The sequence below is a fragment of the Mustela putorius genome, unplaced genomic scaffold (assembly GCF_011764305.1).
Source record: "Mustela putorius furo isolate JIRA1106 unplaced genomic scaffold, ASM1176430v1.1 tig00003859_pilon_pilon_pilon, whole genome shotgun sequence".
Classification (NCBI taxonomy): Eukaryota; Metazoa; Chordata; class Mammalia; order Carnivora; family Mustelidae; genus Mustela; species Mustela putorius.
In genome coordinates, this window is record NW_025422011.1 from 22,450,575 (window position 1) to 22,477,781 (window position 27,207).

The 27,207-nt window shown below is 38.9% G+C and overlaps 1 protein-coding gene across 2 annotated transcripts in view; it reads right to left on the minus strand.

Moving 5' to 3' along the window:
• The window catches only part of NELL1 (neural EGFL like 1), an 831,926-nt gene that overhangs the window by 194,010 nt on the left and 610,709 nt on the right, over positions 1–27,207 (minus strand). For both annotated transcript variants that reach the window (XM_004752144.3, XM_004752143.3), the window contains exon 15: positions 20,384–20,479. In XM_004752144.3, the coding sequence (XP_004752201.2) occupies positions 20,384–20,479 (96 nt within the window). The remainder of the gene's footprint in view (positions 1–20,383; positions 20,480–27,207) is intronic.

Sequence of the window (27,207 nt, forward strand, 5' to 3'; positions counted from 1 at the left end):
AATTCTTTTTCCCTGACATTACCACACTAAGAAAAAGGGGGTGAAGTGATAATTTACATAATGAATTCTGAAAAACCTTTGCTTTACCCTCACCACCTGACTCTCAGAATGCTAGCAGTGGAATATAATTTTCCAGAAATTTTACTCCTTTCATTAGATTGGAAGAATCTTCTCTATAATATTGGAACAGCTCAAAAAGAATGAGCCTAAAATCATTTACATCAATACCCTGCATAGGTAAATTGAGGTTTCCACCAATGTTTTAATGTCTTACTCATAAAAGCGAGCAGATAGCTAAGGCTACTAGATGTGTGAGAAAAGGGAGACAAGAACCAGTGGTTTGGGGGAAGGGAATCACGTTGGAGAAAACAGACAATATTAATAAAAAAACTTTAAAAATTATTGCTCTCTGCTCAAAAATATCAAAGAAGATTACTATCTAACAAGAATTCGAAATAATCTAAAAAGACGATTCAGGAAATAGTAAAAAAAACAGGATGGCAAAATGAGTTAACAATAACTTTGGAAGATAGAGTTGATGAAATGATGAAATATCTCTGCCTCCCCAACAAAGAAAAGTGAAATAAAAGGAAAGACAGATGAAAAATGAGGCAGAAGTAATCAATCAGTCCAATCTAAAGGTGTAACACCCAAATAATAGGTGTTCCAGAAATAAAGAACAAAGACAATTCTGGGAAGTAAGATATCAAAGACTTTTTTTTTTTAATCCTAGGAAAAAAACCAGGAACTTTCAAATGGAAAGGCTCTTCAAAGTTCTCAGTATACTGGTTTCATAATATGTACTCACAAAGGCACATCATCAACACATTTTATAACACTGAGAATAAGAAGTCTAGAATTTTCCAAAGAGAAGTCAGATGTCATTCAAATAGTCACAAATAGAAAGACACCACACTTCTCAAAAGCTATCCTGAAAAATAAGACAACAGAGTTACTCCTACAATGTTCTGAAGAAAATTGCTTTTAATCTAAAATTCTAAACCCATCCAAACTATCAACTAAGTACAAAGGTAGAGTAAAAACATTTTCAGACATGCAATATTTCAAACATTTGAATGATTTATCTCCCATGCACTCTTTCTAAGGAAGCCAATTAAATACCTGTCCTATGAAAACGAGGTTGCAATCCAAAGAAGAGAAATAGACAGGATTTGGGAAACAAGAAATATAACAAGAAAGAGATGATGTCAAAAGGACATCCAAAGAAAAGCACTCTGATAGAAACCTAAAGGGTTAACAGTATAGAATGGAGAAGGTCAGAAGTCTTTGGAAAAAACTTCCTTGAAGTTAAAGTCATAAAATATAAAATGCATTTTATTGTGTTTGGAGGATATTATTTTTCAAGGAAAATTTCAGATTGAATCAACACTGAGTGAATACAAGATTGGGTGAATAAACAGTAATGAAATGAGATAATTAAATCCAGATAAAGCAAGCATTTGTGTACAACAGGAGAACTAATGACAGCTAACTGTGTGGCTCCCATATAAATGTTATTTGTATACACATAAGAAAGTAAACACTGAATATTGGTCTCATCACAACTGAAGAAGAGAGAAATGGGACATGTCTGTGTGTCTGTCTGTGTGTGTACTAAGGGTGGAAGTTGAAAAAGAGATGACTCTTTTATCTTCCATGGTGGTCAACAGATAAGGTCTAAAACTGAGAAACCAAGAAATGGTGATATAAACATACGATTATTAGAGATATGAGGAAGAAAATGAAGTACTCTGGAAAGAAGGAATAGAGTAGGACCAGAGCAAAGAGTTACTGTTTTCTCATAAGGGACCATGTAGAAACACTCAACTTTTAAAACTATGTGCATCAAGAAAGGATAGTAGAATAGATAAAACAGCAAAAGACTACGTCATAAAGCAGTAAAATCAAATGCATGATGAGCTTACAGATGTATTATTAGCTCATACAGATGAGCTTACAATAAAGTCATCAGACAAGTGCAAGTTAAAACCATAACGTAGTACCATAACAGCAGGATGGCTGAAATAAAACAGACACTACCTAAGCACTGATAAAGTTATAGTGTGATTAGAATTTCCACTTATTACTACTGGGAATATAAATAGGTACAAAAACCTTGGGAAAAATGTGGTAGTATCTATTAAAGCTGAAACTAAGCATACCTAGCAATTTTGTTCCTCAATATATACGTATATGAAAATATTTATATATAGTCACCCAAAGACATGTAGAAGAACATTTATTGTAGCAAAATAACCAAAACTGTTGAGAGTTTAAATGTCCAAGAATAGAAGGGATGCAGACATTTTGACATATCCACAAAATGGAATACTATGCCAGAAGAATTTAAAAACTATAGGTATAAAGGTAAATCTTACAAAGCGAATGTCCAACAAAAGAAGTCTAACAAAAGAGGCCATATAGTTTGATTCCACTTGTATGATCTTCAAAAAAAGGGCAAAATTAGTCTGTGTTTTAGAAGTCAAGACAATGGCTCCTCTTGGTAGGGTCTTGGAAGAAGGCAGGAGTCACAACTTCCGGGATACAGATAATCTTCCAGTCATCTTTTTTATCTTGATTTGGGTTTCAAAGATGTTTTGAGCTAATGATAATTCATTGAGTTGTATATATTTATGCTTTGTGTGCTTTTCTATTTGCAGATCATATTTAAATAAAAGCTTATTACCTTTTTGTGTGTTTTCCAGACTTTTCTGCTTTTCCCTCCTCCCACATTTCTAGGATTATTTCGGGGCCTTAAGATCACCTTAAAGAAGAGGGGATAGAACGTGATATTCACCAACCAACGATTTTACCAGATGATAACTCTGCTAAGTATTACAAAAACTGGGGGCACCTGTGTGGCTTAATTGGTTAAACACCTCCGACTCTTGGTTTCAGTCCAGGGCACGATTTCAGTGTCATGACACTTGAGCCCTGTGTAGGGCTTCACACTCCTTGGGGAATCTGCTTTAGACTCTCTCTCTCCTTCTTCTTCTGCCCCTCCCCCTGCTCACCTTCTCCCTCTTTCTCAAATAAAGTCTTAAAAAAGATAAAGTACAGAAACTGAACAGAGAAAGGAAGAGTGACAGAGAAATGATTCTTCAGAAATTCCTTTGGGGCACCTGGGTGGCTCCATGGGTTAAGCTTCTGCTTTCGAGGCACAGGTTATGATCTCAGGGTCCTGGGATCGAGCCCTGCATCGGGCTCTCTGCTCGGTGGGGAGCCTGCTTCCTCCTCTCTCTCTGCCTGCCTCTCAGTCTACTTGTGATCTCTGTCAAATAAATAAATAAAATCTTAAAAAAAAAAATTCCTTCAACAATGCAGAGAGCTAGGAACTTAGGAGAACAACAGAAACTACATTGTCCTGTAGAAGCAAATTCCAATCTCAAGCCTAATAGCTGTTTGAGTTTCCTTCTCTTCACCTATAAAATGAGGATAATAGTAGTATCTATCTTATAATCCACTTAAGTAACTGCCACAGTGGGTGGCACATAGTCACTTTAAAAGTATTGAAAACAGGTATGTTCATAGACTGAGGAATAGGGAAAGGTTTCTCTCAGACGCCCAGTTAAGCTAGTAACTATCGAAACATAAGAAAGTCCACATCATGAAAATGTATTTACTTGGTATTAAAATAAGTTTTCCCTGAAGAAAAAAATGAGGGTTGTTAAATTAAAAAGATCTACAGGCATACATGAAACAGACTTCAGATCTCATACAATCCTTATTTACAAACATCTGTTCAGAGGTCTTGTTTCCTTTTGATTTTTAAAGTTTCACTTCTTGGAGGATGTGTCATGCCATACCCTACCATGTCAGAGATGTTTTATTTTAGATAATATTCAATTATTAATCCCTGTTGAAATGGCATTACTGAGAGGCTCACATTGATTTTACTCCACTTCAGTTCAAAGGTTAGATGGGAGAACTGAAAGATCCCTATTGGAATGCCAGCTCAGTGTTTGGAACTCTCTGAAATCAGAAAACTCATCTGAACCTACCTGCACATGTTTCATTATCAGTTGGAAATGATGCTTATTTCACTATGGTTTCTTAAGATGCTCTAAAAATAAAAATGGCTTTGAGAGATTCCGTGGCTTTGAAGAATTCTAAGTATTCGCTATAATTGATAACTTTGCTCTCCAATACACGAGCTATAGATGACAGTTTGCACCTGGCAGATTCTTTACCACCTACCAATTTATTATTATCTGCTATTTACTAAGTAGATATTCTCTAGTTCTTAGAACATTGATAAGTTATATAACTCAGGAAGTTATATAACTTGGGTCAATGACACATCACAGAGAGTGGCTGAGGTTGTCCAGCTTGAAAGGTTAGGCTGCACCCCATGGTTCTGGTTGAGGAACGCTCTACAGGGTACACGAGTATCACAGTGGCATCCTCCTGGTACTTTCAAGATGAAACCTCCTTGTTAATGAGCTGGGGAAGAGAAATGGACACTCCTATATGGGAGAGATGAGGGGTGGCATGACAGAATAATGAAGAAAATTTAAAAAGCATGGAATTTTAAACCATCCGAGAATTCAAGTCCCAGATAGCCTCCTCCTAACCTTTACAAACATAAGCAATTTCTTTAATCTCATTACTACTGTTCCATCATCTGTAAAACCAGGATGACAATACATCCTTTGTGTAGTTGTCATGAGAGTCAAAGAGAGATGACATGGATCCTGGAAGCATGCTTTGGAGATTATAAAGACCCATCCTACACGAACTATTTCTATTATGCCCGTCCCATTCAAAAGAACAGAGTATTGGGGTGCCCGGGTGGCTCAGTTGGTTAAGTGGTTGCCTTTGGCTCAGGTCATGATTCCAGGGTCCTGCGATCGAGCCCTGCATCGGGCTCCCTGAGCAGGCGGAGAGCCTGCTTCCCCCTCTCCCTCTGCCTGCCACTCTTAGCGTACTTGTGTTCCCTCTCTCTCTGTCAAATAAATAAAATCCTTAAAAAAAATAAGAGAGTATTAATTAAAGTACTACAAGGAAAAGGCTAGTCTCTCAAACCATCAGTGTGTTATAGATAGTATACAGAGGAATCACAGTGGCACACTCAGAATTCAGAGTTGAACAAAGAAAAACAAGACACAAGAGACGCACTCTGGCAAATTGTCAGAGCCTTTTTAATCAGCTTTGCCTTTTTTGAAAAGGACTGAAAAGGATGGTGTTTAAAGGCCTGGGCTTTGAGGCAAAAAGAACTGCTCAAATCACAGCTCTGACATTTGTTAGCCCTATAATCTTGGGCATATTACTTGGCGGCTCTTAACCTCAATTTACTCAATAAATGAGGATAATCATTCATTTATTCACTAAGTATTTTTTGAGTGCATGCTAACTCTCAGGCACTCGGTTCTCAGAGCTGGAGCTACAGTGGCGAACACTGACAAAAGTCTCTGCTGTCAGGGTAGTCAGCCTTCCAATGGGGGGAAGACACAATAAACAAGACAGATGAATGATATATTCAGTGTCTTAAATGGTGACAAGTATGGTGGGTAGGCGCAGAAAATGGAGATACTGTTGCTTGGGGAAAAGTCTGGGGCTGCAATGTTAGTTGGTTAAAGTTTTTACTTAGTTATTTAAATAATCTTTACCCCTTAACGTGGGGCTTGAACTCATGACCTCAAGATTAAGATTTGCAAACTCTTCTGACTGAGCCACCCAAGCAGGGCTCCAATTTTAACAGACTAGTAGGCCAGGGCACTCTGACAAATGATATTTGAGGAAATAAAGAAATGAGTCATGTACATAAAGAACATTCCAGCAAGAGGGAACACCAGGTGCAATGTTCCTGAGGTGTGCTTATGAGCTTGAAGAGGACAATTAGCAACAGTATAGAGTTTCTGATGAAATTAGGTATGCAATGAGGGCCTGGAAGATGCCAATCAATGACTGGCTTCTGAGGTGAGGTTTATATATTATAACATATGTCAAACACTTAGCACAAGATCTAGCCTGAGCATTAAATAATAAGTACGTAGTTTAAATATTCCTTCACCATTCTGACTCCAATCGTCAGAGACTCGAGAAACACTGCAAAAGATGCTGAGAAAAATTAGGCAGAGAAAAACATAAACGTCTTCAAAATGCTAATGCTAACATTTACGGGGAATGCACCATTGATTGTGGTATTTCCACATATCTGAAGACCAAGAATCTGGAAAAATTAAAGTTTGCCATTGTTGCTTAACATCATTTTTACTGAAAGACAGTGCTATAATAATTTGCCAATAGTAAATCAAAAAGTGCTTCAAAGTGCAATTCGCAGTTCTTCCAACTTTTCCAATCGAGTGATCCAATCCAGAAGGGCTGCTTGGCAATTTAAGAACCCAGGAATCACCGTATCTGGCTACACTTAGTAGGGTCAGGGATGTGCTCTAACAGTCCAAGGAGGAAGGAGGAACTTACTTATCCAAAAATGAACCACCTAGTTTACATATCAAAGGTTTTTTCAAAGATGCTAGTGCTTTTGTCATTCAGAAACGTGGTATAAATATGATCTTATTTATATTTCTTATCATTAACACCTTGTTCATGAGAAGAACAGGACCAGCAAGACAGGTATGAAGGAAAAGTGATTAGGACACATATCATTTTGATTTGGAGATACTGTGAGATAATTACTCTACTAAGTTACTACTTTGTAGGTTGAGCGGGCAGGTGAGAGAAGTTAAACTCTGTCAGCTATGCTACAGGGATGGGTGGTAGGAAGAAAGGGGAGAGAAAACACGTCAACAGGCACTCATCCATGACACATTTTAGGAATCGGAAACCCAGGTCAATATGGAGCATGCTGGAAGGGGACTGACCTTGACTAAGGAGTTGGAAAACACCTCTGAACAATAGCTTAAGTTAAGATCTGTGTGAGAGAACAGGGGAAGCTGGGGACTGGATGTGGTGGGGTAAGAAGGAAAGCGGAGAAAGTAAGCAAAGGGTTCCATCTGGAGCAAACGCCACAGGCAGTGCCCTGAGGTAGAAAGATTACTGCTTTGAGAAAATCTGAAGAATTTCAGGGTGGGAAGGGATTAACCCTAACACTGAATAGGGCCGTGGCTCAGAGCGATGTTACTGAAAGGAGGCTGGGGTTTAAACCAAAGGTACTGGAGACCATTTAAGGTTTTCAGCACAGAACTAATGTGATTATATTCGTATTTTATAGGGTTGATCCTGGCTGCGATGCAGGAAGAAATTTGTTTTCTGAGGGAAGAACTGGACTTGGGGTCTACAGACTTCTCTTCTAGTCATTCCAGGTAAAAACCATTCCAATGATGTAGACAAGGCAGTGGATGGAGGGGGAAAAAAAAAGACTGCAGTGATCGACTGAATGGGAAAGTGAGAGTAAAGGGAAATCAAGGGCAACTCTGACTACATATGACCTAAAAATATCAGGGATGAAGGTATGTGACTTACAATAGTAATTTTCTTATTCTTCCCAAGATATACCATGATGACAGTGTTGTGTCTTTGGAGACTACCACAAAAACTAAGCGATCCTTACTATCTATTGATTCACAAAATGTTTTTGGCCAACTGCTGTGTGCCAGGCACTCTTCTGGGTACTAATGGCACATTGGCAGTAAGACAAAAAGCCCTTTCCTCATGTAGCTTAAATACTACTGGGTAGGCTGTCAGGCCATATAAAAAGAAGCATGATCATGTCAGAGAGTGATAAAGGCTTTGAAGACAGTAAAACAGTGACCAGGAGGAGGACACGAATTATTTTATTTGAAGATTTTCTTTGTTTGAGAGCAAGAGGTGGGGAGGGGGAAGGGCAGAGGGACAAGCAGGCTCCCCACTGAGCACAGAGCCTGACATGGGGCTGGATCCCAGGTTCTGGGATCATGACCTGAGCCAAAGTCAGACACAACTGACCGAGACTCTCCAGGACATGTATTATTTTAGTTAGGGATGAGGGTCTCTCTGAGGAGATAACTCTTGACCAAATACATAACATGAGAAAGCAGAAAATTCTAAGCAGACCCGAGTAAAGGAAAGAGGAGACTATAATGATTGGAAAATCAAGGAGAAAATCAAGGAGACTATAATGATTGGAAAAGATGGCATACAAGTGAGGGGGAACACTCTGAATCGAAGGGGGTAGATACGTAACGGTCGGGGGGAGGCAGGGCGTGCAGTCTCACAGGCAATTGTAATGACTGCGTGTGAAAACAAGGAGCCATAGAGGATTTGGGACAGAGGAATGACTAGATCTAAATTATTTAGTAACATCCCTTTGATTATTTTCTTGGAAGTTGGCAATAATTGCATCACAGTGGAAGGAAGGTAAGTCAGGTTTTCACATTTGTCTGGATTAGAGATGATGATGATGTCACGTCCAAGAATGATTGCAGTAGAGATGTATAGTTTGGATTCTAGATATATGTTGGAGGCCAACCAAAGATTTAGATATGCACTGAAAAACAAGTCAAGGATGATTTCAAAATATTGATCCAGGGGGGCACCTGGGTGGCTCAGTGGGTTAAAGCCTCTGCCTTCAGCTTAAGTCATGATCCCAGGGTCCTGGGATCGAGTCCCGCATCAGGCTCTCTGCTCAGCAGGGAGCCTGCTTCCTCCTCTCTCTCAGCCTGCCTCTCTGCCTACTTGTGATCTCTGTCAAATAAATAAATGAAATCTTAAAAAAAGAAAAGATATTGATCTAGGGGATATGAAAAGATAGACCTTGCCATCAAGTGGAAGACCAACAAGAAAGACCATATGTGAGAGGGAGAAGGATCAGAGGTATTCTAGATTATTGTAGACCCTCAATATCCACTCTTTTCCATTGTTTTAAATTAATATCATATATTTGTGATCAACATCTAAGTCTATATGTTACCGGCAGAGTGAACATTACAAACAAAAGCTCAGAGACTGGTAAAACTAAATAGATAAAAGGTGCATTTCAGTGGCCAGAAGTAGTTTCAAATAGGCAGGGATGTAGATTATGTGAAGGAGAAGGAAGAGGTAATGCTAGACAGGTAGGCAGAGACCAGCCACAGAGGTCTTTACGTATCAGGCCATGGAATCTGCCTTTATCTCATAAGCACTGAGAAGGTAATGAAAGGTTTTCTTAGCAAACCTTTCTGTAACAAAATAAAATCATGATAAGAAAACGTTTTAGCACCTCCTCAGTCAGTGCTTATAAGATAAAGTGTCCCCTCATGGGCTCAATCCACTTGAGCTGAAACCATGGCCACCCTCAGATAACTTTAAGGTCTCTGTTAAACTGGAGAATGCTTTAAAATCATATTATCCCACCAATCCAGAAACTGCTTATCTCTTCAACCATTACCAGAATGAATCCATACATTTTGATGTTTGATTTATCATATTTTGGGCCTGAGTGAACATTTTCAGGCAACCACCTTTTCCAATCAGTGGCTTCTATTAGGAGAGAGTGATGCAAATCGCAAGAGTTATATTCCCTCTCCATCAGTCTGTTGGCTTCAATTAGTCTTTTTCCACGTGATCTATAGCGCAGTATGTATTCTGGGATACAAAGAATTCTTAGATACTAGTTACTAGGGAAAGTTTGCCATTCTGGATTCCTGTTGGTCATATTTTCACAGACACTTGGCCTTCCTTTCTGGTGGGCCACAGTGCTTCAAGTTATGGTGGTGTTTGTATTCCCCAGGGTACAGGATTAAAAATGAACCAAACTCCTCACTTTCATAGTTCAATAGTGTGAGCTTTCCTGGTGGGGAGCAAGAACTGCTTGTCATATAAATAGTCAGGAATTATTTTCTGCTTTACTAACTAGACAAGGTAATACCTAACTGCCTTCATGTATTTGATGGGGAAAACCAATCTATTCAAAAGATTGGCTCCCTTCACTTTGCTTTCTGGAAAGGCATGCTGACAAAGCTACTGAAAATACCCCGAATTTTTATACTAATGGCATTTCTGTCCTCCACCCCCAATATAATGAGCTTTGACTTGGGTGTCTTTTAAATTAGATTTCAATTGGAGTTATTAGAACTTGTGATTTACAAAATGAAGAGTGTACCATGTGAAAAGGAAAGTCTTTCCCTGTACTCGTTCACTTATTCATTTACCACGCATTTACTAAACTCGAATGTAATAGAGTGAACTGGGTTGTGCCATGTTAGACATTTGGCAGATGATAATGTATTAAGGATACCTGCCTTCCAAAACTGGCTGCTAGATTATTTTGTATCACTTTCAAAAGTCAGTTGTACCTGTATTAACCATTAACCACCTTCTAGCTTTGTAAACAAAGGCCTAGAAATTCAGCAAGGTATGTGGACAAGGCCCAAAGGAAGGATTTTATTAAAGAAAGCTGGTTGGCCAGGCACATGAAAAAAGTGCTCCACATCACTGGGCATCAGGGAAATACAAATCAAAACCACAGTGAGCTACCACCTCACACCAGTCAGAATGCCTAAAATTAACAAGTTAGGAAACAACACATGCTGGCAAGGATGCAGAGAAAGAGGAGCCCTCCAACACTGTTGGTAGCAATGCAAGGGGTGTCACCACTCTGGAAAACAGCATGGAGGTTCCTCAAAAAGTTGAGAATAAAGCTACCCTATGACCCAGCAATTCCACTACTGGGTATTTACCCTAAAGATACAAATGTAGTGATCCGAAGGGGCACATGCACCCGAATGTTTATAGCAGCAATGTCCACAATAGCCAAACTCTGGAAAGAACCTAGACGTACATCAACAGATGAAAGGACAAAGAAGATGTGGTATATATACACCATGGAATACTATACAGCCATCAAAAGAAATGAAATCTTGCCATTTGCAACAACGTGGATGGAACTAGAGGGTATTATGCTGAGCGAAATAAGTCAATCAAGGAAAGATAATTATCATATGATCTCCCTGATATGAGGACATTGCAAGGCATTGTGGTGAGTTTGTGGGGTAGGAAAGGAATAAATGAAACAAGATGAGATCGGGAGGGAGACAAAGCATAAGAGACTCTTAATCTCACAAAACAAACTGAGGGTTGCTGGGGGATGGCAGTGTAGGGAGAGGGTAGTTGGGTGATGGACATTGGGGAGGGTATGTGCTATGGTGAGTGCTGTGAAATGTATAAGCCTGATGATTCACAGACCTGTACCCCTGGAGCAAATAATACATTATATGTTAATAAACATTAAAAAAAATTAAAAGATAAAAAAAGAAAGCTGGTGAGCATGCTGACTGTTCTAGGTGACTTATTTTTACGGGGTTGGGGGGAATAGAAAGAGAGGGAAGATCTTCCTCTGAAAATTCATCTAAAGATGACAGACTTCAAGCACAGCCACTCTGGACAGTGAAGGACACGGCAACTGATTGTTGATTCATACCCCAGAAATCTAAAGGTTCACACCTGGATCTGTGGCTGCCTTGGCCACATGGCAGAGCAAAACTAAACAATCAAAACCACATTAAGAGAAGGCTGCAGTTGGAATGATGGTGGGGAAAAGTATCTACTTTGTAGGGATCCTACAAAAGCACCATCAGAGTCTCCACCTAATCATCTGTGAATCTTCCAGGGCCACAACAGAGGAGGGGACCTATGCAAGCTTAGAGCTACAGAAGGAGGAAAGGATTGTCCATGTCAATGGAACTTCATCCCTAGTGACTGAAGACACTGTCAAAGCACCTCATGAAGCAAGAACCAGCCACTGCAAGTCTCCTATCCAGAAGACCTCAATGCTAGAAGACCACCAACGCACTGGTTCTATGAGGCCTTATCTTCTTTCCCATAAAACTCTCACTCTGGGGCACCTGGGTGGCTCAGTGGGTTAAGCCTCTGCCTTCGGCTCAGGTCATGATCTCAGGGTTCTGGGATCGAGCCCCACACTGGGCTCTCTGCTCAGCAGGGAACCTGCTTCCCCCTCTCTCTGCCTGCCTCTCTGCCTATTTGTGATTTCTGTCAAATAAATATATAAAATCTTTAAAAACAAAACAAAACAAAATAAAACTCTCACTGTGGGTAACAGTCAGGACACCTGTGATTTTTAAAACAGGGTATTGAAAGAAAAAAAAGGGGGGGGGGGGCGACTGTCCACAGTTGCTTCTCACTTTGCAAAGACTGAGGCAGGCTGATGAGTGGGGACAGTATAAACCTTTTACTTAGCGTTAATACAATATTGATTTAGTTGCTTAACTGAGACTTTTTTTGGAAAAAAAAAAAAAAACTTTTTTTTAAAGCTCCCAAATAACACAAGGACCTTATAAGCCATAATGAGATCAACATCATCTTGGCAATTTTTTTCTGTGTGTAGTGCATGTGTGTCTGTGCATAAAAACCAGACTCATAGTGAACATGCCATTTTCACTTCATAATGTTCTAATGCCTAGAGAGTGCTCCCCAGATCCAGGAAATCTTAGAAATACTCTCCAGTGGGGCAGTATTCTTCTTATTCTCATTTTTTAAATCAGGAGACTTAGGCACAAAAGACTGAAGTAACTTCCCAAGATAATAGAGCAAGAGTAAAATTGGACAGTCTGATTCCAGAGTTTATATATTCTTAACTCTGCACTGTATCTCCCATCTCATGAAACAGTCTTTCTCCATAGGTTTTAAAGGTTCCATACAATCATTGCCCTTAATTTATTCTACTAATTCTCTATTGTTATAAATCTGGGTTGCTTGCAATATATTGTTATTTAAAATGCCATCAAGGTTTTAAGTATATCCTCAAACCCCATTCATTTATCTATCTCTGATTATTCTCTCAGTGGAAATGCCTAGGGAAGTTTGATGAATGAGATCAGACCATACTATGATTTTTCTAAGATGATTACTTCCATGTTATACAGAAAAACGGATGCCACCAACACATAGCTGGTCAAGAGTGGGATTTGGGAAGAGCGTCCAGGCTTCCTGGTGCCAAACTTAGAGTCTGGATGTTGTTTTTCTATGTGAATCTGGGGAATTAAGAAAGGGGTAAGGAAACATTTGTAGAAGGAACACTGGGTAGTGTTTTGGATGAGGTCTCCTCTCACCTAGGTACAAAGCTACCTATGCTATCAATAATACGGTGAGAACGTGGTGTTAAGCCTTCAATCTCAACTCCAACAAATGGGAAATAAACAAGAGCAAGAAAACATTATTCCCAAGAACGGTATCTAGGTTACACATGCTGTTATTTCAGGTGAATTAACTTACTCTATCCCCAGAGCAAAACTCTGGTGCATAAATTAATATGCGTTCGCTTGATACAAAATTATATAAAATGTTTATGGGACCAGAGAGAATATGAATTGGCAAAGACAACATGAATAAAACCACTTTACAATTGAATGGTACACTGCAAGGCCATAAGAGCTGGCAGAAAGACTAGAGACCTTGGTGGCAACAGAGGAACATAAGGCATGGCTCCACCATTTACCTGCTGAGTGTCCTTGGGGAAGTAGCCTACGATTTCTTTTCTTTTCTTTCTTTTTAAAGGTTTTATTTACTTATTTGACAGAGATCACAAGTAGGCAGAGAGAGAGGAAGAGAAGCAGGCTCCCTGCTGAGCAGAGATCCAGATGCGATGCGGGGCTCTGTCCCAGGATCCTGAGATCATGATCTGAGCCGAAGGCAGAGGCTTTAACCCACTGAGCCACCCAGGCACCCCTAGCCGACGATTTCTGAGCCTCAACTTTATCACCTGGTAAACTGAGAACAGAATTAACAATAGATATCATTTCCAGACATCTCTTGTATGCCAGGTACTCTACCAAGTGATTTAAATAGATGATTTCATTTAATCTCATCATAATATTATAAAAAAAATTTTTAGTGGCTTAGAAACAGTACAGGTATCTGATCCCATCGTGCAGGTTCTGAAATCCCGTCTTAAAATGAGCTAGTGTGGCTTCAGAGACTGCGCTCTCAACCCTGACTTTGTTTACTCTCTTCCTGCCTTAGGCACAACGAAGATGTTGAAAGGAATATGTAAAAAACAATGCACATCATGAAGTAGGAAATTATGGCTCATTCGTTATAGGAGAACATAATGTATTTGGTCTTCTATAGAACCTGTTTGGTTTAGGTGCATTCCAACCATGCAGGGAAGGTGTATGGACTTTGGATTCAGCCATACATGGTTTAGAACCTCACCTCCATTAAAGCCTGGCTGATTAACATGCGTACATGTCTTCATACGTGTTCCATAGTGTGAAACTAGCTGCCTCACAAGAAGTAACAAATGCAAACTTTGGGGGACTCATAATAGATGGGTGGTAGCTTCCTGCAAATTTCACTTGGCAGAGGCTAAATAGTTCATGAGGCACATCTAGTATCAGAACTCAGACCTCTGTTCTTTAGTCCAGTCCTCTTCCCCACCCCCGGCTGCATCCCTAATGTATAGTCCAAGTCCCAGCTTGTGAGCAAAAGGTATCACTCCCTACAGTTGTACTGAAATGAGTTGAAAACATGCTCTGTCTCAAGGAGATGAGAATGAAAAATGGCTGGAGGTATTTTCCCCATGCCAGAAATCTGGCAAAATGGTGATCTTGGCAGGTCAAGGATAGCATTTTGAAATAGCTCCAAGCAGCTCTGAGGATTACGTGGCCATCCCATGTTGGAGCCATGGGGAAGTGCATTGGACCTCTGGCCCAATTTCTTCACCATCGCTGAAAGAAGAAAAGTTGAGTGGATGGAGCCGAGGACAAGAAGAAGGTGCCACACAAGATACTCGAAGTGGATGAACTCAGTATGTGTAGGTCTGGGCTCCTCTTCTCCTCCACTGCAATGCTTCTCCTCTCCTACTCTCTACTTCTGGAAATATCCAGAGCAGGACACATCTCCTCAAGCAAATTCACACTCAGATGACTTGAATGAAATTTTAACAGAGCATCTGTGTGCATTCTTTTTTTTTTTTTTTCCCCCCTGGGGTCAACTCAGAGAAACATCAAATCCTCATATTTCCCTTTTAAATGATGCCACAAAAGCACTGCTGACGCCAGGACCTACTGGTTGCAGGACGGCAGCAACTTGAGAAACGGAAGCTGCCATTTTCTCAGCCACGTGCCAGACCACCAGAGAAAGCTCCTGCTGAGAGAAGGTCAATAAATTTCCCAACTGCTAGGATTCTGAACAGGCACATTTGCGCTCATTCTTTTCCCACATGCCTTTCTGTGATACCTGGAGAGGAAAAAGAAGTATTCTCTTCTTCGTATACAGAAGAGAACTACTATTCATCTTCTTAAAAGCTCTTAAAGTGTTTCCCTGAAACAAAGGAGGGCAGAGAAAATGCATATAGATGAACGTCAGTATAGCTCTCTCCAAACTGGAGCAGTATTTAAAATTTGGAAAAATACAGAAGTCTTTGTTTCTGAACATTTTTTTTACCTGGGGGATGGATAACATACTCGGGGCAAGCTGCTACCCTCTCTGTCTATGTATCTGCAAGTCTTGGAGGCACAGGGAAAAGAACAGAATAAATTATCCGGCAAAAAGTCACTCCCTTTTAAGGCAGAGTTAAAAGAGCTCCAAGACCTAAGAAAAATCCAGTCCTTTTTGTGAGTTTTTATGTTTTTTGTAGTAAGTAATGATTTTTACAAGTTTAAAATAAACATAAATAATATTTATTATATGAGAAAATCCAGATAACCAAAATAAGAAAACAATAGCTACTGGAAATTATACTGCCAATGGATAATGCTATCAAACTTTTTTTTTTTTTTGGCTATTTATAGATTTCCCTGAATATTCCTGACCAGGTTCTTAATATGCTTTGGAAAGGCCTGCAGATTGTAAGAGTTCAAAGCTTGTGTGAGTTAAATGAATAATATTTACAAAGAAGGAACCCATTTCGGAAGTTATGTGGGAAAAGGTTGAGGTCTGCTATTTTTATAATATCAGTATATTTTTTCCCCAGTTTTTTACATTACACTATGGTCTAGCCTATAGTTTGACGAGTATGGCCCCGTTCTCACTGTCTGAATCCCAAGATGTTGCTTATGACTGTATGAATTTATACCATTTAGAATTCATGGGATATACAAATAGGGAAATGCAGTAAAATTAGCTGTCTTGTGTGTACCACCACAGAGAACATCAGCATTTACATCCTAGTCAAAACTCCTACTAAAAGTGACTGCCTAGTATTGGCAGAGATAGATCATTTTAGAGAAAATTCCATTTAAAACATGTGTATCTAAGTTTTCTACTATGAGACATTATCTTACTACATCTATTGACAACTTCCTTTTAAAAATGAAAAAAGAATAGGGACATCTGGGTGTTTCAACTAGTTTAGTGTCTGACTCCTGATTTTAGCTCAGGTTGTGATCTCAGGGTCATGAGATTGAGCCCCCAAGTCCAATGCAGACCCTGGGTGTGGAGCCTGCTTAAGGATTGTCTTTCTCCCTCTGCCTGGCCCTTCCCCAGTTTGTCTATGCACATATTTTCTAAGAGCGAGAGAGTGAAAGAAAGGGAGGGAAGAGGGGAAGAAGAAAGGAAGAAAGGAAGAAAGGAAGGAAGGAAGGAAGATTGATGGAAGAAAAAAAGAAGAAAAGAATAGAGAATTTCCTCTTCCTTCAGGAGAACACAAGGGTTTGGGTCACATGCTTCCTGGGTGGGGTTGAAGCATTCACATATTTACAATGTCACTGGTAGAAAATGGACAGAGAATTCTCCCAGCTTGCACATCAACCTGGTTCATAGGACCATAACAAGGTGTGCCTCATATAACATACGATAGCTATCGGCCAGTCTTTGGCTCACGGATGTCAGGAATGTTCTAAATTATAGCAACTCTAAGCACTTCTAAAAAATGCTCAAAAAATGCTTTAAAATGTTTCACTAGCAAAAAAAAAAAAAAAATGCTTGTAATTTTTGTATTATCAACTAACAATGATACATTTCCCTAAAATGTATGTGTCTATGTGCATACATATGCTCATATGTACATATACATAGGTATACACACAACATAACCATTTTTATAAAATACTTTTTTAAATGCCACATTTAAATATTTATTTATTTATTTATTTGACAGAGATAGATGACAAGCAGGCAGAGAGAGAGGAGGAAGCAGGCTCCCCGCTGAGAAGAGAGCCTGATGATGCGGGGCTCCATCCCAGGACCTTGAGATCACGACCTGAGACGAAGGCAGCGGCTTAACCCATTGAGCCACCCACGTGTCCTAAATGCTACATTTAAACCTTGTGTGGTCCAGAGGAATTACTTCTGCCTCCCAAGGAATATTTGGCCATTTCTGCTTGTCATAACTGGGGATGACACAGTTAATGGTATTTAGTGGGTATAGAGTCTGGTGATGCTGGACAGCCCTCTACAACCGAGAATTATCTGGTCCACAAAGTCAATATTGTCAAGGTTAAGAAACCCTTAATTAGACCTAGTTTGATACCTTGTACATAATAATCTCTACTTGTTCTTGATTGCAAATTTCCTTAATACCAAGTAGAAAACTTAATCTCATTCAGTTCTCAGAAGATGGTGCTCTGTTTCATGATATGTGACCTATTTTTGGATTTAGTGTACCTCTTTGATTTCTCATCTGAGCTGTTCACTTTTGTGTTACATACCAAACACAGGTGGCTGTTTTAACCTCATTAAATTCTAGATATGCATTTTCTTTAACAAATGATTTCCAAGATTTAACTAAATGTGCATGTATTCTAAAATGCTGAATGTCACAATGCGTAAAACCAATGACCAGGGGGGCCATGGGAAACATTTTAAGACTAAACATAAGTGAACTCTACATAGATCAAATGAGACCATTTAATTAGCCCTGAAATTGAAAGAAACCCAATGAAAGATTTAGTCTAATCATGCTATGAAACATTCATAATGCATTTGTATTTTTCACTCACACTCTAAGACTCAAGGTATCCATATCACTATTCAATGGAAAACAGAATTGATGTTTATTCTTAATGAGCAACATGACAAAATAATTCAGATAAGGTATGGCATAGGTTTTCAGTATTTGCCTACAATTCATCTACATCCCTTACATACAAGTGACTAGAAAATGTGTACTTTATTCTACAAAAAAGTCTTGCAGAATTAGACTACTGGCCAGTATCAAATGGAATGGCTGTGCTACTGATGGGAGAGAGCATCACATGTGGAGAAACATTGTTTGTTTGTTTGTTTTAATCCTACAATAATTGTGTACATACCCAGGAAAATGCAATTCTCAATCTCAAATCCAACATTTATATTAATAACATCTACATAGGAACCCATGTCCTACCAATCCTTGTTTTATTTTCACTCAGGTCTTGATTTTCTCCTTTATCTCTATTTTTCCTGCTCCACATCATGGGCCAGAATGTAAGCACTGATCCAACCAACCACTTATTGAAAAGAGATAAGACCAGAGGTCTCATGAACAAGCCATGAGAAACTACAATTAATTTTTCCTGAGCTGCCACTAACTCAGACCCTGGTCTAAGAGATCAATGCTCTCCCCTATTTCTTTAAAAGGTAAAAAGAGTAAGAACTTTACAGACGTTCTGGTTAAGGATCTCAATTACAATGTAATTGTTGTTTAAGTATAAACGTTGTTTAATGTATAAACCAGTTGTTACTACTGGCTTGTAACTACCTGAGGTGTTTGGTGCAAGTACAAGTTTGTGGACCCTCCCCACTCAGACTTTCTGATTCACCAGATAGGGGGCAGAAGTGGAGAAATCTGTATTTTAACAGGAAGTCCACATATTATCCTTGAGAAACACACGCAAGGGCTTATAAGGCAGGCTTTGCACAATGTAACTTATGTTTCATTCTCAGTTCTGACACTGGCTCTGTAGCATTGCAGAATCGCTTCACCTGGCCAAAGCTTTAGTTTGCCATCTATCAAGATGTAGCAACCATAGCAATTCCGTTTGTTGTTCATATGAACGCATTCATTCACGAGGCCTGAGACTTAAATACCACATGAGAAATCGACTCTCATTAGTCATTATCAACATCATCACCATCACCGTTCTGTCTCCACACATCCCTGTGACTCATTTAGAGAAACACAGCAGTTCTAGAGGAAATAAGACAAAACCTTTAGTTTGGTTTTGCTTTGGTTTTTTTTTTGTTTTTTGGGTTTTGTTTTTTTTTTTTTTTTCATTTTAGAAAACCTAATCAAAATCCAAGGTACTGCAATAAAGGCATGTGTGTTGAGTTACCATTAAATGTCTTTGCTTTTGGCAAGAATATTTCAGCTCCATGTGGCAACGCTCTCATGCTGCTTAGGAGCAGAGCTTGGCAGGTCTCTTTTTAAGGATGAGCCAATTAATATTATTTAATAAATGTGACTTCATTTGTTGATAATATCACAAAATATGGAAACAATGGCACACACGTTGTTGATTTTCTTGTTGAATAATTTATGTAAAATTTGACATGTTTTTTAAAGGATCAAGCTGCCTTATAAATGTATAGGTAGCACAATGTAATTATGTGGTATAATAAATAGGCTCATTAAAAAAATGAAACTTTTAAACATGAAGGTAAAAAGAGCTTTGCTTAGATCTTTGGCATTAGATGAAGACATCCTCCGTCTCATCAGATAATAGGAATGATGATGACAACGTTGTATTTCCACTCCTCTCTGCAATTCTATGTTAAGTGTCAAGTTTATTCCCTTCTCAGAAAAATACGGTACAGTGGTTTTACCCTAATAAATCTCATGGACAAATATACTGAAATATTTAGTTTTCTATGACATAGACCTGTTGCTTCCATTGATTACGAACACTGGCAAACTAACACTGATTATCAAAATCCACTTACACAAAGGTAGGAGGACCTCTTCAATTAATGACAGAGCTGGATTTCACCAAATAGCACCGAGTATAAACATTACATTTACTACAAACAGAAAGGGGTGCATAATGGAATCTTACTGATGCTAATTGGCTTACATTACCAGGTCCATGAATGATAATGTTTGTAATAAACCAATATTGGAATAAAATTCCAAGGACACCCATAAACCTGCTGGAGTTATTTAACGTGCTTTTACGCAAGGAGCATGTGGTTCTAATTTAGATTCCGTTGATGCAGCAGATTGTTAAAACTCTAATAGTTGCATGTGATTCTACCCAATAAATGATAAGTGGGGCAAGTCAGTTTGTGAGGCTTTATCTCTAATTAGCACTAAAAATGCATACTGGCAAGCAGAGTGGAGAAAACACTGGACCTTGCTGAATTAGACACACTGGAGGGAGAGCAAATGAAGCCCTATTTTCAAAGAGAAGATGCCTGTTATGTAGCAAGCAGAAGAAAACTAACTTGGGAGAAGTTCATCTACCATCAAAATTGGACATATTGAGTCAACCCACAGTGCTATACCTAGAGAAAGAGATCCATTAGCTCTGGAAGTCTCTCTCTCTCTCTCCACCCTCTGCACCCCCCACCAAATAACAGGCAAGGTTACCTTTCTCACAGTGGCTTCCTGTGAATCCAGAAGGACAGACACACTTGTTAGGAGACACGCAGGTTCCACCATATCTGCAGCCCTCTTGGCAGAATGCTGTCACAAAAAAAAAAAAGAATAAGATATTCTTAGATAAGATGACACTAAGGAAACTCATGGTGAATAGTGTGAATACTGAAACAATTCTTTCTTTGGTGCATAGAGCATACATACCTGTGCTGACATATTTAAAAGTTTTGGTATACAGAAAGAAATAAATGTCATAATGCCTATTTCAGTCATTTACACGAGATCACTTGAAACAACAGATATAAAGTATTTCACACAGGGCTGGCACGTACGTGTAAGTGATAGTATGAGCAGCTACTACTGTTGTTATTCTGGTTATTAATATATTTGAAATCAAATAGGACAAATTGTGTAACTAGAAAGGATAGGGTAGGAATAAAGGCAAAGGCAATTTAAATGCTATTTTGTAACTATTCCCCAAACATCTTTTATTACAATATAAACATTCTTATATTGTTTTAAAAGATTTTGGGTAGTCAATATAAGTTTTTAAAGATTTTATTTATTTATCTATTGAGAGAGAGAGCACTCGTGTGTGTGCACACATAAGCATGAGGAGGGATAGAGAGAGAGAGAGAGAAAGAGAGAATCTCAAGTAGGTTTTGCACTGAGCACAAGCTGGACATGGGCTTGATCTGATGACCTGAGATCATGTTCTGAGCCACAACCCAAAGCTGGATGCTTAATCAGCTGAACCACTGAGGCACCCCAGGTATTCAGTATAATTTTAGATAACATACATTTAATTAAACACTTACTTTTGAATATTTAAGATTTTCCAACGATTCTATAATAAAACGATGCCTTGTCCTTAGAGTTAAAATACTTAACACAAGGGAAATGCTTCTATGTGAAAATGCAGTTTCAAAGGGTTTGGACTTTGATAAGCCTTTCACAAGCATCAAAAAATGATCCTAACCCCATCTCAGTACTACCCTGCTAGCCTTCTGAGACCAGGTTAATTTCACTCTTACCCACTAGCACAACATAGCTCCGGGAACCTCTCCTTTGCAGTACTAGCTACCATTGTTCACTTACCTGTATTTGATTACCATCTTCTGTTTTGTCCATTGGACTGTAAGAACCATCAGGACAAGAAACTGGGATTTTGTTCTTGTTCCCTACTGTACCACCATTTCAAAATCCGAGAACACAGCCAATGCTTAAAAATCACTGCTGAATGAATTCATCTATATTTTGCAGGCTATTCTGATCAGAAAGCTATTGTTCTAATAATTCCTCAACACTTCCATGCCAAATAATTTATTTTCAAGGCTTGTAGGAGAACCAGTAATTTAGTGTGCCAAAACTGCAAAATTTCTCCTAAATGAAGATGACTGCAACTTGATACCACAGATTTGTTTTGTTTTTCACGTGAGAGCTAGGTGAGCAAATGGCTTTAATTGCAATTAGAAACATGTCACACTAGAAAGATACCATGGTTATATTTTGCCATCATCACACAAATAATATGGCTTTAACTCTAAAAAGCTACATAACGTCTTTGGATAGTTTGACAATAGTTCAGCTACACAGAACTTCTCACAATATTGCCATTTCCCATATCATTTAATATCATCTGGATAATTTAACATTCTGTAGCTTAGTAAATGTGAGCTCCTTTGCATCTGCCAGACAGATAGTGCATACCTTGCTATCCAAATACCATTCCCCATTTTCCAACATCTTAGTACCCTGGGACTGTAAAAAACATTTACACAAAATCTGCCTTGGTATGTTCACCAAAAATAAAAAATCAATATGTATATAAATATATGCATACAAGTGTACACAAAATCCCTTGACCCCAAAGATCACACATGTGTGCTCTGATGACTGCCATTTCCAAGTAAGGTATCTAACCTATAGCTCTGCATCAAAGCTGGTAACAAAAAAATAAAGTGGTTTTGCAAACTGAAAATGATAGATGGAAAGCTGGTAAGGAAAAGTTTCAATTGACTCCAAAAGAAGATGAGTTTAGAAGCAAGAAGTGCAGCTTGGGTTTCTTTAGTGAAACAAACAACACTTGATCCAGAGGAGTGTGCACGTATGCGCACACACACTCATGTATACACACAGATCGGCAGATTCAAAATACATGAATCTCAAAATACATGTGTTCCTGACTGACTTGACTCTTAAGAAGAAATGATAGAGATTTTTGTGAAGAAAGCATGAGATGTTTGTGATGTTTTAAGAACATAGATGTGATAATAAATACAGTGCTATGAGGGTGAAATTAGTTACTATTCATAGTAAGGGCCTTTAAATAGTGTGGGGCACAACAGTGTTAAGTACCTTGTTATATAAATTTATTTGACAGCAATAATGTCACGGCTGTGAAACACGGGACAAGGACAAATCATCTAACACCCAGACAATACAAACCCATCTGACAAGGTGTTCGGCTTCACCAACGATGGGTGAAAGGCATCCCTTGTTATTTATGCTTTAATTTCTAATACTAGTAATGGCCCTTAACATCATGTTATTAGGTAGGTGTTACTATTTCTTTTACAAAAAAGGTAAAACTGGGGCTCAAAAATGAAATACCCCAACTAAGGCCATACAGTTGGAAAGCAGCAGAGCTCAAGATTTAAGCAAAGGCTTCTTTGCTCAAAGGCTACAAAGTCTTGCCTTTTCTTTATATGTTATAGTGCAGACTAATCTGCAATCCAATATTCACATGGGAAGCCTTATTCTTTTTTCAACAGTTCCATAATGGCTAAGGAAATGAATTATATATTGAAAGCAAAAAAATATACCAAATCGCATATGTGACATGAAAGCGAAGGGAGGCAGGGAGTTGCTCAAGTTCATGTACATCTTATCTGATCTCCATTTTTGGCCAAGTCTCATCATGATTGACCAAATCCAGGCATGTGTGATTTTTAAATGGCAATTATCCTGGATAAAAAAGAAATTCATTACCTACTCGAACCTCACAGAATATGACATAGTACTTTGAAAAACAAAACACAAAAGCAAATAAGGAAGCATGCCATCCAAAATGTGAACTCAAGATCAACTCAAGTTTTCTTTGAATACCTTCTAAGATATCCAAATACACAGGTATCCTAAACTACAGGTTGTGAATAGATTGTTTATATCTGGTTCTTCTTCCTCAACTATCAACCTAGCATTTCAAAGAAAACAATTCTGATACTCAAGAGGACCTACAATTTGGTGCAGCATTACTTTGTTGGTGGCATAACTGAAACGAGAAGCCAAGTCACCATCACATTTCTTTCTACTTTATGAGAAGATAGGATGGCAGAATTACATGGCTCAAGTCCTTGTTCTGGATTTATTAGCTGTGTCACCTACAGCGAATTATTTCACTCCTGTGGACCTCAGTATCCTCAAGAATAAAGTAACAATAATAACGTCCATGCTGTGCAAGGTTCAATTCAATTACCAATGTAAACCACCCAGCACAGGGCATGGCAGGTGTGATATGCTCAAGAACTAGACCTGATTCTTATTCATCACCAGGAGTCTGTTTTTCCAAATAGCAATACTATTATGCACCAGTTTGTGTGCTACATCCTGGAGATGTAGCAGTGACTTAGAAAAGATCCCTATGCAGTGGAGCTTATTCTTTAATGAGGGCTCACTGTCATTCTATCCTTGACTAGATGACATAGTATCATATGGTTTGCAATGGAACTTGGAGCCACAGCTCCTCTGCAAACTTGGAAAAACTCAGGCATCATGGGTATGTGGCTCTTTTGCCAACCACTTTCCTAATTCTGAAGCATGTCTTGAATAGACTGCAAATATACAATGGAATTATGAACCTGAATCGGTCATCACAGTGTCATTTGTTATTAATGTATTACCCTGGGGGAGATGCAGCACTGGATCAACTCTGAAATGGTATTGTTCTATTTTGAAAAGGACTCTGCCTTGTGCATGAAAATAAAATCAGAAAACTCAAAATTGAAGAAGCATTAATCCACAGACAGACTACTTGTTTTCAGGCAACAATTCTCAGCATGGGAAACAAAACTTGGGCATTAAGGGAAACAAAATGAGAATGTGGGTTTGCAGACACCAGTCTGTAGATGTTTAGTATCATCATCATGTGTTCAGTTTGACAAAAATAGTTTTACACCAATAAGAAGTAACAACCTTTCAAGTTCTAGACACTTTGCAGGATCCTCTTAAAGTTCTATGGGCATATATTTCGTTTCTAGGGATACCCTGTATCCTGACAAAATAAAAGAAAACAAACATGCCTCAGCACCATCTGTTAAAAGGAAACCCTTTGCTTCTCTCCTTAAGTTCATTTCTGACCTCTCTTGCCAGCACTGCTCACTCTGCCCTGTGGAGGTAAAGGATTTAAATTCCATTGGTAAATTTAGAAAGAATATGTATCAGGATGATGATTCTCAGGTGGGAGAAGCAGGAGACTAGGCAGAGAAGCACTGTATGTTTAGAAGTATGTAACTCTTACACTTCTAGTTTTATTCTAGATAATTCGTTACTAGATGTGAATTACATCATTTAAAAATAACCACTGAGGTATGTAAGTAAATGATAGCTGACCACCATGGACCAATGGTCCTAAAATGTCTTGAATCAAAGATTAAAATTAAGTTGATTATGTGAACCTAAAATCCAAAAATCAGGAGGTGAGGGGGAAGGAGATATTTAAAATCTATTCATGTCCAGCATAACTCTATGGCCACCCTGCATCTCTCTTGTGAGTAAGCTGCCTTCAGACGGAATCAATTTTCCTTATCTCCTGAATGACACCTTCCTCCCTGGGATGTGATTGGTAAGTCGGCCTTAAATTCTGTGTTCATTCTTAGCAAACTAGCTTGTTATAGACTGAAACTCATGTTCTTTAACCCAGTTCTGTCAATAACAAAGGGGATATCACCTCCATGTTTGCTTTTTGGTTGATTGCTCACCTCTTTCAGCACATGGTATGTGTCCATCAAAGACTCCCTCAAATATTTTTCGTCCTCAGAAGATGGCAGGTGGGATCAGCGTGCTAATGGCAATTGGTGGGTAGAGGACAGGGATGTTGCTAAACATCTTGTAATGCATAAGTTGACCCTGCCTAACAAAGAACTATCTGACCGCAAATGTCAATAGTGTTGAGAGTGAGGAAGTGTGTTCCAACTTCACACTACTTAAGTCTACTAGGTGTCCACAGGAGCAAAATTCTGTTATTTTAACCCATTATTTTCCATTTCTCCCCTTCCAATTTCTCCCCTCAAAAAACAGTTTAAAATAAAGAGAAAAGATAGACTGGCCTCTACTCTCAACTTAAATCTCTCACCAGGTGGCTTGTCTGATACATCAAACCAAACATCTAGATGTCTACAACTCTCAATTTTCATATCATTCTGGTTGCAAGCACACAGTCTATTGCATAAGTTAGTATTTCATTATTAGCCCCAAATCACCTTTCATCCCTCGTACCATCTATGTTTGTACCCACAATTCCAATACCCCTTTGCAAACCCCTTATCAACTGTAATAATATTAACAACAGTAATGGTGAATCCCATTTTTGGAAGACCTATGATGTACTTTACAGACAATATTCCTTTTCATGCTAACAACAGCAGCCCAGTGCATTAGACATGCTATTATCACTGTCAGATGAGAAAGCTGGCTTAGACAAGGGGAAGGTCACAATGTTATAAAGCGGTTCCCTGGGTTTCGGGTCCCACATCAACCACCTCTCTAAGCCATCCACGTGAGGCTTGTCCACCTACCATGTGCAGATGATATGCTGGATACTGAGAAGCCTACAACGAGGTGAGAGATGGTCCCCATCCCCAGGAAGTTCATAAGCCAGAGACAGAGAGCGGCACATATAAAACCAAGCATCGTAAAACATGATAAATGCTACGATAGCAGTATGAATAAAGTGCTGAGAGAACATGGAGGAGAACATGATAAATTATGCCTGGTGGGCTTAGGGCAAAGCTTTTCAACAGAGCTGGCATTTGAGTTGGGTCTGGAAGAATGAATGGGATTTTTGCTAAGCAGAGAATCAGAGGGAAAAGGGCAGGGCAGGTCAAGGTTTGTCCTGTGGAAAGGTACTGAACAGAAGATGAAAATGAGCCAATATTTATAACTCACATCAAGGTCAGAGACCGGACAGCATAAGAGAATGCAGGAAGCCACGCAGGCCAGCAGGAGCATTTTAGAATCTGTGACCCATCCTCTCCATCTTCCCATTTCCCGTCCACTTCCTGGATTTGTTAGTGACCTTCAGGCATAGCACTGTCCTGCCTGGTTATCTGCATACAGACTTTTGTTCTGTCCATCATTGTAGTTATTTGATTTAAGATCATGTTTTGCTAATCTTGTTTTACTCAACAGTAAGAAATAAGTTTTCTATCATAAGCCTTCACATATACACAACCAGTAACGGAAGACTGACTTAGTCTGTGTAACCCATTTTGATATTTTCTATTGTATTGCCTTCATTGCATCACCTTGTATTGTACTATATTTTCTATCATTTATAAAATATGGCTATGATCCAATGATTTGCTTCCTCAGCCCACTAAGGCTGCAGTTTAAACTGTGCCCTTGTTTCATACAGCCTTGCTAATCACTGTATTCTTCTAGTCTGCAGCATTCTGCAATGGTGTGGGGGGAACAGTCACTTTTAGATTAGTCTTGAGATTCTGGTCTTAGCTTTAGAAACACTGATATAAGACAATGTCTGTAATGCTGTTATTTTCTGCAGGTGTAGTCGCAACAGACACCCTCTGGTCTGGAAA